We start from the raw sequence: 13,574 nt of genomic DNA, 5'->3' as shown, positions 1-13,574 counted from the left end.
CAATATTATTCAAAATGGGTGAGCCTGGAGGACATTATGCCGAGTGAAATATCTCAGTCGCAAAAGGACAAATATTGCATGGTGCCACTGTTGTAAAATGGGATTTATATCAGGGTTGGGGTAAGACTGAGAAAAATTGGATAAATTGTGTATACTGCACTGAAACAGATGAGGGAGTGAATAATATTTTTTTAAAATATTTACATATTTTCTTTTAATTTTTGTGTACCATTGAATTGGATCCAAGTAGTGCAGGAGGAATCTGCCCCTACTTCTCCAGCAGAGCATCTGGTGGAGTAGAACTTTCAGGAGTGCAGTGCAGCTTCTTACCACTAGGCCACCAGAGCTCTGAGGGAGTGAATAATTTAAAAGCGATATATGATAGGGTATTATGGTTATCATGTACTTGGGGCAGTGGGAGGGGTGCGGGGGGATTGTGTACCAGGGAAGGAGTGTTTCTCTTACTTTTGAAAGGGAGGAGCGAACTGGAGGGGAGCAAGGCTGGGGGGGAAGAGAAGTGCAGCAATGAATGAATGGAAATCCCAAATCTCTGTAAATGCTCATTAAAATTATTTTTTAAAAAAGTTAATGATTTCTCATTAAAAGCAATGAAAATCAAAATCCATTAGAATTGTATCACTAAACCCAGTGACCATTTCCTACCTCTTGAGATTCGACTTTTGGTAATGGCTAGATAGTTACTATTGGACCAATCTTTCATAAACATCAACCATAAACCTCAGATAAAAAAACTGAACCTTAGTTCAGCGAATTTAAGTCTGAAAAAAAATTTTTTTAAAAATCAGTGTTCCTGGGGGAATGGAATGAAATCCAGTATCTTTATAATCAAAACTCCCCAGGAAACCACAATCCCCCCCTTAAGAGAAAGGCAAGGCGTAAGGGCAGACTTCAAGATGATCCAAGGGACACTACATGTAACGTGGCAGTCAGCTGTCGCCTTGGTCTTCAGGATCCAGGCCCATCAATCACCAGCCTCAGAGACACTGGTCTACATCAGCCACAGACAACAGCACAATGGCCACCATGAAGTAAAAACTGCAAGGACTTGTGGCTGCAACCATCACACCGATGACGGAGAACGGAGAAATCAACATAGCAGTAATTGGTCAATATGTGGACTATCTTACGGAAGAACAAGGAGTGAAGAACATTTTTGTGAACGGCACAAGAGGAAAAGGCGTGTCCCCGAGGATCTCAGAGCATCACCAGATTGCAGAAGAGCGGGTAACAAAAGGGAAGAACAAGCTGGATCACATGGTGATTCATGTAAGAGCAATGAGTTTGAAAGAGTCACAAGAACTGGCCAAACATGCAGCAGACACAGGAGCTGCTGGCATTGCTGTCATTGCGCCTTTCTTTCCCAGAGGCCCTGATTAGTCTCCTAAAGGAGGTGGCCATGGCTGCTCCTACACTGCCATTTCATTATTACCACATTCCTGCCTTGATTGGGGGAAGACTCATGCTGAGGAATTGTTGGACTGGATTCAAGATAAGATCCCCACCTTCCAAGGGCTGAAATTCAGTGACACAGATCTCTTAGACTTTGGGCAGTGTGTTGATCAGAATCGCCAGGGGCAGTCTGCATTCCTTTTTGGAGAAGATGAGCAATTGTTAAGTGCTCTGGTGACAGGAGCCACTGGAGCAGAGGGCAGTACCTATAACTACCTGGGAAAGAAGATAAACCAGATGTTAGAAGCTTTTGAAAACAAGGACTATTCTTCTGCTCTGAATTATCAGTTCTGTACTCAGAGATTTATAAATTTTGTGACCAAATTGGGTTTTGGAGCGTCGCAGACCAAAGCCAATTCCAACACTGGGAATATACCCTAAAGAGACCATAACCTACATCCAAGTACACCCATGTTTATTGCAGCTTTGTTCACAATAGCAAGGAGTTGGAAACAACCTAAGTGCCCATCAACAAACGAATAGATAGAGAAGCTCTGGTATATTCACACAATGGAATAGTACACTGCATTGCAAAACAAGGAATTCATGCAATATTATTCAAAATGGATGACTGTGGAGGACATTACGCTGAGTGAAGTATCTCAGTCACAAAAGGACAAATAGTGCATGGTGGCACTGCTGTAAAACAGGACTGACATCGGGGTTGAGAGGAGACTGAGAAAGACTGCATTGAAACAGATGAGGGAGAAAACTGTTTAAAAGGGATATGTGATTTGGTATTTTTGTCATGATGGGAGTCCAGAGTGAAGGCTGCATAGTGGAGTGGACCTAGGGGAAGGATTGTAAAACAACGAAAGAATTTTTCTTTTACTTTTCCATGAGGGGAGTGCACTGGGGGAGGGGAGGGTTGGGAAGGGAGAAAAGTGCAACAATGAATGACTGGAAAGCCAAAGTCTCTGTAAATGTTCATTGAAATTAATAATTAATTTTTTTTTAAAAAAAGAAGATATTCCCAGCAAATAGATCTTTGGTCTTACAAATTCTACCATGTAATCTTCAACATTGTGTCTATCACAAAGGCTAAGTTTTTCAAGTATTGATACTTCTTTCTTTCCCTTTTCAATGACCAGTAATTACCAATGCATCCTGCTAGCATATTTGATGAATTTTTAATTGCAGAAGTTGGTAAAAATCTACAACTTCACACACGAGAAACTCTACAACTTTTTCTTTTACATTAGTACTTGGTACATAAATTTGAACAGATGTCATATTAACATATCTTTCTTTCATGCTATGGGTACTATTCTTTACAAAATAGAGAGAGAACATGTGTGTGAGGGTGGACAGGCCTTCCCCTAGACCTGTCACCCTGAACGTGACTTCCAGCCTCCTAAACTGTAGCAGATACCGGCGCTCGGTAACCGGTTCCCGTGCGTCCAACGCCGACGCGGGGGGAAAGAGCCCCCGAGCGGAGCAGCGTTGGCCGCTTGCCGCCTCCGGAGCGAGCAGCCCCGATGGCTGGAGGTTACGGAGTGATGGGTGATGATGGTTCCATTGATTATACAGTTCACGAGGCCTGGAATGAAGCCACCAATGTTTACTTAATAGTGATCCTTGTCAGCTTTGGTCTCTTCATGTATGCCAAGAGGAATAACAGAAAAATTATGAGGATATTCAGTGTGCCACCTACTGCAGAAACTTTGTCAGAATTCAATTTTTATGATACTATAAGCAAAATTCGTTTGAGACAGCAACTGGAAATGTATTCCATTTCAAGGAAGTATGACTATCAGCAGCCACAAAGTCAAGCTGACAGTGTGCAGCTCTCACTGGAATGAAAAGGAGCACCATATGATGTTGCTCAACAGCACTGTAGCAAGCTGCTAATTCTATTACATCTTGAAGAGCATTTTTAAGGAAAGCTTTTCTCCATAAAAGAAGTTTATTTGTGACTTTCCCCAGTTCTTTTGAATGTGGTTTGGGGTGGGGGGATGTTTTTGTTTTAGTGTTAGTTATTTGTTTCTGAGGAGTTTTTTTGTTTGTTTGTTTGGTGGGCTTTATTTTATTTTTTTATTAAATCACCAAGTCATTTATTACACAAATAAATATGGCTCAGAGCTCCCAGCAGAGACAATCTGTCCTTGCCTAGGAAAATACAAAACAGCCAGAGGCAGGTGATTGCACCTTGGCAAGAGCTTTGATCTTTCTTAGGATACAATCAGTCAAGTATGAAAGCACCTCTTCAGAAGTGAGAATTTTAGCATTTACACTACCTTGTTTTGAAGATTTTTTTGCAAAATTAAAAAATAAGATTTGACGGTACACGTAAAAATAATAAAAATTAAAAAAAAATTAAAAAATAAAAAATAAAATAAAAACTGTAGCAGATACCATGAACTGTGATCCTTCATATAATGCACTGCATAATAATGTTTCATCACTTCAAAATTTAATTTCTTTTAAAGAAGAAATATTTTAAATGCCATTTGTGTGGTCAAAGAGAGCCTATGTTGATGAAGGAGGAAGTTCAAATTGCTCTGAAGGAATTGGCAAAAAACAAGGCTCCAGGAGCTGACGGCATACCAATCGACATATTTCAACAGACACTGGCCTGGATGTGCTCACGAAGTTGTGCCAAGAAATCTGGAGAACAGCCAGCTGGCCCACTGACTGGAAAAGGTCGATATTTGTTCCCATTCCAAAGAAAGGCGACCCAACAGAGTGCAGAAATTACTGAACAATATCATTGATATCACATGCAAGCAAGATTCTGCTGAAAATTATCCAAAAACGTTTGGAACAATATGTCAACAGAGAACTGCCAGATGTTCAGGCTGGATTTAGAAGAGGTCATGGTACTAGGGATATTATAGCTAATGTTAGATGGATCTTGGCAGAAAGCAAAGAATAGCAGAAGAATGTGTATCTGTGCTGCATTGACTAGGCAAAGGCTTTTGATTGTGTGGGTCACAACAAGCTGTGGCTGACTCTGAGAAGAATGGGAATCTCAGAACATTTGATTGTGCTAATGCAAAACCCATACTTGGACCAAGAGGTAGTCGTCAGAACAGAGCAGGGAGATATTGGATGGTTCAAAATCAAGAAGGGGGTCTGTCTGGGATTATTTTGTCTCCACACCTTTTCAATCTGTATGCAAAACAGATCATCCGAGATGCTGGGCTGTACGAGGAGGAGGAATGTGGCATCATGATTGGTGGAAGAATCATCAACAACCTGTGTCATGCAGATGACACAACCCTGCTTGCTGAAACTGAGGAGGACCTGAATTGCTTGCTACAGAAGGTCAAGGACTGTAATCTTCAATATGGATTGAAGCTTAACATCAAGAAGACAAAGATTCTCACCACTGGGCCAACTGGCAGCATCAGTATGGATGGTGAAGAGATTGAGATAGTTAACAGTTTTAGTTTGCTTCGCTCTACAATCAACACTCTTGGTAACAGCAGCCAGGAAATCAAGAGATGAATTGCATTGGGAAAGTCGGCTGTGAGGGACCGCTCAAGAGTACTGGAGAGCAATGATGTCAGACTGGAGACTAAGGTGAGCCTGATCTGTGCTACAGTCTTCACAATTACATACTATGCATCAGAGGGTTGGACAGTGAATAGGGATGATGGAAAGAGAATTGATGCCTTTGAGCTGTGGTGCTGGAGAAGAGTGTTGAATATACCACAGACTGCTAGGAGAACAAACAGGTTTGTCCTAGAGAAGGTGAAGCTGGAATGCTCCTTGGAGTCAAGGATTCTGAAGCTTCGTCTGACATACTTTGGGCATGTTGCAAGGAGGGACTGGTCCTTGGAAAGGGACATCATGTTTGGCAGAGTAGAGGGGTGGCGAAGGAGAGGAAGACCTTTGGTGAGATGGATCGATTCTGTGACTGGAGTGGTGGGAATAAGTGCGTTTGAGATGGCGAGGTTGGCACAGGATAGAACAGCGTTTAGAGCTCTTGCACATAGGGTCGCTATGAGTCGCAAACAACTCGATGGCACATAACAACAACTCTTCGTAAGATAGATACCATATTCCATTGATACTTCGCTCGACTTTATACTTTTGAGCTGTTATTTTTTAAAAGGGAGTTTTTTAAATAAAAAAGGAACACCTTTCCTATAGACCGGTTAATGCAAAAAAGGTAGATATTTAATGGTCTGATAGCATATTATATGGTCTTTAAAAAATAAGAAACACACACACACACACACACACACACACAAAATAAGAAACACACAGGGGGCAGGGGGTGGGCAGGGAGAAAAGTGAAACTATGAATGACTGGAAACCCTAAGTCTCTGTAAACTTTCATTCCAATTAAAAAGAAAAGGTAACACACCATAACTGTCATCCAAGCAGATACATGCACACCCATGTTTATTGCGGCTTTGTTCACAATAGCAAAGAGCTGGAAACAATCCAAGTGCCCATCAACAAACGAATGGATAGAGAAGCTCTGGTATATTCACACAATGGAATACGATGCTACATGGAAAAACAAGGAACTCATGAACTATTATACAAAATGGGTAATCCTGGAGGACATTATGCTAAGTGAAATATCTCAGTCACAAAAGGATAAATATTGCACAGTGCCACTGTTGTAGAACAGGACTGACATCAGGGTTGGGGTGAGACTGAGAACGATTGGATAAATTATGTAGACTGCACTGAAACAGATGAGGGAGAGAACTGTTTAAAAGCGATATATGATTGAGTATTACAGTCATGACAAGAGTCCAGAATGAAGGCTGCATAGTGGAGTATACTTGGCGGGGGGTAGGGGGAGAATTGTACACCAATGAAAGAATTTTTCTTTTACTTTTCAAAGAGAAGAGTCAGTTGCGGGGAGGGGTAGGCAGGGAGAAAAATGCAACAGTGAATGAATGGAAATCTAAAGTCTCTGTAAATGTTCATTAAGATTAATTTAAAAAAAAAAAGAAACACAAATAAACAAACTTTCTCTTAACTGAAGTCACTGCTTTCTACATATAATTTAGTATGACGAAAGTGTAAAAAAACCTCAATTCCAAAAATGGTCAAATGGCCAAAATGGGAGACCAAAACACCTACAGTCTATTGGTTGCTGAGAGTTGTGGTCAACTTGACAGCATCTAACAAAGTGGAGTACTTTATCATAAGAAATGGCATCATCACTGAAAAAACCCAAACACCAACATACCAATCAGTCTGTTTAACATAGAATATATAGTTAAAAACAATTGGATCTACTAGTAGAGGAGGAAAACATGCTCACACCAAATCAAAGTCAGCACTAGATTGCTGTTGTTGCTACGTGCTGTCGTCTACTATGACTCATAGTGACCTTAAAACAACAGCTCTGAACTCTGCCCTATCTTGAGCCAACCTCACCATCTCTGACGCATGTGATCTCACTGTCAAAGCCAAGGTGTCAATCTATCTCCTCCTCTATCTTCAATCTATCTCTCTTCTGTACTGATACTCTACCCTTTCAAGCATAATGTCAAAAGTATGTGAGATGGAGTTTCGAAATCCTTGCCATCAATGAGCAAACTCGTTTCAGCCAGTCCAGGACAGACTTGTTTCTCTAGAAGGTCCATGCTATGTTCAATAATATTCTCCAGCCCCACAACTCACAGGCATCAATTCTTCTGCTATTAACTTGAGTCACTGTCCAGCTCTCAGATATCAAGCAACTGAGAAGACCCCACTCTGGATCAGGTGTACCTTAGGCTTCTGACTGACATCATTGCTCTTCAGTACTCTGGAGAGGTCCCTGACAGCAGATTTTTCCTAAAGTAATTACTCTTTTGATTTCCTGACTGCTGTATCTAAGTAAGATGAAATTGTTAACCTCAATCTTTTCTCTATTCATCATGATGCTGCCAACTGGCCGGGTAATGAGAATCTTTGTTTTCTTGACGCTGAGCTTCAATTCATATTGGAGACTTAAGTCTCTGACCTTCTGCAGCAACTGCTTCAAGTCCTCCTCAGTTTTGGCAAGCAATGTTGTGAAATCTGTATAATGCTGGTTCTTAATGAGTCTCCAATCCTGATCCACATTCTTCTTCATAAAGTCCAGCCTCCCAAAATGATCTTTTCTGCATAAAGACTGAAAAGGTATGGAAGCATGGAGAAAGGATACATCCCTGAAGCACTCCTTTCTAGATTCTGAATCATGCAGTTTCCTTGCTCCACTCTTATGACAGCTTCCTGGTCTAGGCAGAGGTTTTGCATGGGCACTATCAAGTGTTCTGGGATTCCCATTCTTTTTAATGTTAGCCACAAAGTACTACTGAAAATCAGCAATTCAAATACTGAAATCCTACCATCTCCCAAAACCTATGACTATAAAAAGGAAAAGCGATAGTATGATTTTTTAAAAATTATCTTACACTGAAATAAGTGAAGGTACAAGCTGACTCCTTAGACCAACCAACCATACAAAACCGAAACGGGGTGCACCTGCCCCAGGACAAAGCTCAGAGGCAGAGAGAGGAAAGGATAAAGAGAAACAGGAAAAACAGGGAAGAAGTTATTACACCATGCAGACTGAAACCAATGTCATGAAACAAGGTATATGTAACTGTTGAATGGAAAACTAATCACAATAAAAATTAGGGGGGAAAACCCCCAAGACCACCACCACAAATAAAAGTCACTTTGAGGAGTTAGAAGGAGCCAATTCTGACTCAACAGCAGTGGGTCTGAATTTCCTCTATTAAAATGTTAAGTTTCACAACAGCAGTGATTTTCTTTTTCTTTAATTGTTGTACCTTCCTAACTTAAGAGGAAGAAAACCAAGGCCACAGACTGGAGGAGAGGCATCTTGTGGCAGCGGGCTGCTCTAGAGGGCCTTCCCACTGGAGGGATAGATGTCCTCACTTAGCAGGTTCCAAAGGCATGCCCTGACCCTGTCTACCTCCCTCCAGACTTAGCTTAGCCTGATGTCTTCCTGTTTGCGTCTACCCAGCTACACATGGGTCACCTTGATTCCACAATCCACCAAGACTGTCCCACCTGACAGTCTTTGTTGTCCCTCTTTAGGTCTGCTTGAACATCGCCGCTTCTTCACTGTGGTCTCTCCTGACACCCAAGCCCCTGTACCTACTTCATTACTGTCTTAGGATGCCAGACACACAAACCCCACTGCTCCTCAGAGGGTCTGACTCCTGGTGACCCTCCACTGGACTTCCACGGCTACTCATCTTCACCAAAAAAATGTACTATCTTTCTCTCTTGAAGCAGCATGTGGATTCAAACGGCTAACTGCTCAGTTAGCAGCACAGCACGTAAAGCAACATGCCACCAGAACTTTTTTTAATTTTAATGAAAGTTTACAGAGACTTTGAATTTCCATTCATTCATTGTTGCACTTTTCTCCCTGTCCACCCCCTCCCACCAATTCGCTCTTCTCTTTGAAAAGTAAAAGAAAAAATCTTTCAATGTTATACAATCTCTCCCAAGTCTACTCCTCTATGTAGCCTTCTTTCTGGACTCCTGTCATGACAATACCTAATCACATATCCCTTTTAAACAGTTCTTGCCCTCATCTATTTCAATGCAGTATACATTATTTATCCCCTCTTTCTCAGTCTCCCTCCAACCCCAATGTCAGTCCCGTTTTACAACAATGGCACCATGCAGTATTTGTCTTTTTGTGACTGAGATACTTCACTCAGCATCATGTCCTCCAGGATCACCCATTTTGTATATATATATTTCATGAGTTCCTTGTTTTTCGGTGCAGCATAGTAGTACATTGTGTGAATTTATCTATTCGTTTGTTGATGACAGAACTCTTTTTCTTTCTTTTTTTTTTAATTTTATGTATTTTGTGTGTGTGTGTGTACCATCAAACTGGACCTGACTGGTACAGGAGGAGCTTGCCCCTCCTTCTCTAGCAGAACATCTGGTGGATTTGAACCGCCTACCTCTGGGATTGCAGTGCAGCTTCTTGCCACCAGGCTATCAGAGCTCCCTAGAACTTTTTTTCTTAATGTCATCCTACTTTAATTCTCTGAGTAGTCCTCATGACTATCTGAGATTTTTTTTGTCAAGTCTTATGTCTTCCCTTTCCTCCCCTACTCAATTCCATATGTACAGTACTGTTGTAAATCAAAGACAAAGACGAGACAGAGACACCAGGACTGAGAGAAAAAAACCAGCGTGAAGCAGGGGGCGAACTCTAAGACTGAAGCAGCTTCAAGCCATGCCTCTCTGTAACCTTTATTGAGAATCGCCAGGAAGTAAATCATCAAGAGAATTCTTCTGTAAACGAAGCTGAGTTTTCCCCTATTGTCAACCTTATGCTTAGCTCAGGAAGGAAGCAGTTCACAAGTATAGACTATTAACACTCCCTCTGCAGGGGGACCTAGCTGCCTCTTGTCCACAGGAAGCAGCTCATTTCTTTTTTTCTTTCTTTTTTTGCAGCTCATTTCTTGTGATCTGTCACAATAGGAATTTCAGCTTATATTTCGTGTTTCCTTCAATTCCTGATTAAGCATTTGGTTTAACATATAACTTAATATTTGGCTTCCCACACAGTACAAGTGGAATGAACACAACAGAGACTATTCTATTCATCACCGCATTCCTGGCACCTACAAACAGGTACTCAATAAAAACTGGCTGTGCTGATGCAGCGGGTCAAGCTGTCCCTGGGACCTTCGAGACGCTCCCTGGTTGGGAGTGAGAGTTAAGAGCTTCTCACCTCTGAATGGTTTCCTCTTGTTCCTTAACCATGTGTGCCAACTGCTGAAAGATGGAACCCAGCTCGACAATTGTAGACTCTATGTTCTGCATGGTATCTGCTCGACTCTGGATGTAGGAATCCTTCAGGAGAGAGAAAGAGCACAGGAGGACTGTGAGCTTCTCCAGGACAGGGCCTGGGTCTGCAGGACCCCTCCAGCTGGACACTCTCCCACAGCACTCTCAATGGCCTGTGGTCTACAGATGAAGAAACATGGGCACCATCCTCCTTTTGGGAAGATGTCCAGGACCTCGGTACCTGTTCGTCAATGAGCTGTAGCTGCTGGCTGGTCCGAGAGTCCAGCATGTCAATGGCCACATCCCCAGAGGCCCTGGGCTCTGCCCCCAAAACCACAGGACCACCTCCTGGGAAGAAAAGACGACAGGGACATCTTAGTGGTTCAAAGCCACATGTTCTGGATGTAAATGCAACTCTGCCACTTCTCAGTCTTATGACCCTAGACAAATTTATCTCATCACTGTCAGCCTCAGTTCCCTCACCTATAAAATGGAGATAAACAGTTGCTTTCTCAAAGGGTGGTTTTAAAAGTCAAGGACAGAACAGGACTAAAGCAAGCACACAAAACCCATCAGATACTATTGTTCTTCTGCAGCATTAGTGAGTTCACTCCCAAAAGCAACAATGTGAGAAACACAGTTGAGGACGGCAAGTCTGAGCAATCCCACTTGACTCTTAGGGATAAAGTCTATCAAAGCCTGTACTGCAGGGACCAGGCAGCCTCCTTGGCCCTTCCTTCTCCTCCCTTTAGAGCCCTCAACAACCAAAATGAACTAGGTTTCGTCTCCCTGGGACTTCCCCAACTGTGTGTGACTTACCCAAATGGTTGCGGGTGAGGGGCAGGGCTGACACAGGGGTTCTCGAGAACTGTTCCCTCCGGCTCTTCTGTTGCTTCAGATTCTAGGATTGGAGGGAAATGCAAAAGTCTGAAGGTCTCTAGAAAGAGGCCATTTAAAGAGAGCCTTCCTGTCGGCCTCATGATCCTGCTGCCCTCTTTCTTCCAAAAGCCCTCCCTCCCATTCGCCTTTTGGGCCCTTCCGCCCAACCTGATTCCCACCCTTGTTGTTATACAAATTTTGCTCACCTCTGTTCTCACTTCTAGAACTGATTTGAAGTCATTGGACATGGAGGCCAGTTTGGACTAGGAAGAAAGAAGAAAAGGTCAGCTAGAGAAACAAAGACTCTCCCCCTCTCTCTGCTTCCTACGCCCCTTCTCCCAGTTCTCACCTGCAAGGAGACCACAATGGTGTTGGAATGCGTCTGCAGATGCCGGCCACTCTGGCTGCCCTTGGCCTTCACAAAATCCTGAAGCTGAGCTATTTGTTTGTTGAGGCTATTAATGTCCTGGTGAAAGAGCCCAAACAAAACAAAGAAAAATAAAACAACTCAGTATCAACCAGGGTCCTCAGAGCCCTCTACCACGCTGACATCTCTGGCGAGGCCGGCACATGGAAGTTTTTAGCAGGAGTCAGGGAATCTCTGTCCTATCAGAATGAACAGCAGAGATTTCCTGACTAGAAGGCTCTCAGGTTCGCTAAGAGCGAGGGAAGAGCCAGAAAAAAAGGCAAACACGGCCACAGTCATTTGTAAGTGATTTGTTTCTATCTCCACAATCCATTGCCCTACGCACCCTGGGGAGACCCTGTACACCACCCACCACCCTAGTGAGGCCCTGCTCACCGTCCACCGCCCTACGTACCCTGTGGAGGGGCCTGCTCACTGTCCACTGCCCTATGCACCCTGGGGGGGGGCCGGCTCACCACCCACCATCCTACGAACCCTGAGAAGGGACCTGTTCACCGTCCACAGCCTTACACACCCTGGCAAGGCCTTGCTCACAGCCATACAATTCCTTACTTAGAGCATGTGCGTCAAGAAAGTACCCAGACCCCATTCAGGAGAAGGGAAAATCATCTGCTATTTTCCAAGGTTTCCTAAAGACACTAAGTACTTTTTATATGCAGAATTTCTTTTAGCTCAGAAGGCAGGAACAGAGTAAAATAAGATTAATGAAAAGAGATAGGAAAGTGGAGAAAATGTGGTTACCATGTGGGTATTTTAGTGCCATAAAACAAAATGCGTTATGAATGGCTGAAGAGAAAGCCAATTTACTTTTGTAAACTTTCACTCAAATCAGTTAAAGGGGGAGGAGAAAATTCCTTTTACTGCCAAAGGGTAAACCTGTGACCTGCTTATTTTCACCACAGTGCATTAACATCATGGCTAGGCTTTCTATGCCACAACAGCGTATCTCCCACCATCAATCAGGTCTCAAATGTCACTTCTTCAGCCAAGTCATCCTAAGGACCCATCTCAAGTAGCTCCTGCTGAGTAACTGACCTTGTTTTCACCACGGACAGAATTTATGATCAGCTGGTACTGTCTTTTCTGTTTTCTTGCACATAGCTTCTCTCACCAAATCAGAAAGTTCTTCCTGGGCAAGGAACACATCTACCTTGTTCACTGATGAATTCCAGCCCCAGGTAGCCAAAAAGCACTCACTAATATGAAGGACTGAAAAATAAATAAATGCTCACAATAATCTTATCATGTACTGCTATTGTCCTCTTTTTACTAATAAGGGAACTGCAGATGAAATCACTGACCCAAGGTCATGCCCTAAGTGGGAGATAAAGGATTGAAATTCAGGTCTGTCTGCAGCCAGTAAACTGGTTGTGTATGCAGCAATGCTTCTCAAGAGCATGCTGGGCAGCGCCTATGCTGCGGCCGGCCTCTACCACAATCGTCTCTATATCAAGCTAGCTGTCCCGACTCCCCTCCACGTCCCAGGCCTTTCTGCCTCAACCAGGTTTCAGGTCCTATTTTCCTCCTAAAGACTCTCCATAGCCCATGGCATTCATAGAGTTCCACATTTCTCAGCAAGACCTCCAGTGACCTTCACAACCAGCCTTCAGCCTAATTTCCCGGCCTCATCACCTGTCACTCATTCAACACTGAGAGCCTTCTCTGCGGGGTTGTCAGGTGCTGTCAAGTTGGTGACGGCGCCTAGTGACCCTACGGAAAACGAACACAACACTGCCTAGTCCTGTACCGTCCCACAGTCGTTGCAATTTTCAATCCACTGTCTCACCCACTGCGTCAACCCACCTCACTGAAGTTCTTCCTCTTTTCCATTGGCCTTACCAAGTGTGACGTCTTTCTCCAGGGACTGGTCCCTCCTGATCACATGCTCAGTGTGGACTTCATCAAGTCTCACTGTTCTTCCTTTTAAGGAGCTTCCTGGCTGTACACCTTCCAGGACAGGTTTGTTCATTCTCCTGGTAGTTACGGTATACCCAACATTCTTTGACAACATCCTAGTTAAAAGGCATTAAGTCTTCTTAGGTTTTCTTTTTTTAAAGGTCCAGCTGTCACA

At 43.2% G+C, this 13,574-nt stretch overlaps 1 protein-coding gene and 2 pseudogenes across 3 annotated transcripts in view; 2 read left to right on the top strand and 1 right to left on the bottom strand.

Moving 5' to 3' along the window:
- Nucleotides 1-13,574, bottom strand: part of STX5 (syntaxin 5) — a 36,321-nt gene that overhangs the window by 18,070 nt on the left and 4,677 nt on the right. For all 3 annotated transcript variants that reach the window (XM_006899810.1, XM_006899809.1, XM_006899811.1), the window contains 5 exons: nucleotides 11,426-11,542; nucleotides 11,283-11,339; nucleotides 11,017-11,098; nucleotides 10,439-10,545; nucleotides 10,142-10,263 (listed from right to left, as the gene is read on the bottom strand). In XM_006899810.1, coding sequence (XP_006899872.1) covers nucleotides 10,142-10,263; nucleotides 10,439-10,545; nucleotides 11,017-11,098; nucleotides 11,283-11,339; nucleotides 11,426-11,542 — 485 coding nt within the window. The remainder of the gene's footprint in view (nucleotides 1-10,141; nucleotides 10,264-10,438; nucleotides 10,546-11,016; nucleotides 11,099-11,282; nucleotides 11,340-11,425; nucleotides 11,543-13,574) is intronic.
- On the top strand, nucleotides 1,036-1,851 carry LOC102856292 (annotated as a pseudogene).
- LOC102869704 lies at nucleotides 2,949-3,272 on the top strand (annotated as a pseudogene).

The sequence above is a fragment of the Elephantulus edwardii genome, unplaced genomic scaffold (genome assembly GCF_000299155.1).
Source record: "Elephantulus edwardii isolate Elephantulus edwardi_28Jun2011 unplaced genomic scaffold, EleEdw1.0 scaffold00268, whole genome shotgun sequence".
NCBI lineage: Eukaryota > Metazoa > Chordata > Mammalia > Macroscelidea > Macroscelididae > Elephantulus > Elephantulus edwardii.
This window is presented reverse-complemented; position numbering and strand designations above follow the sequence as displayed.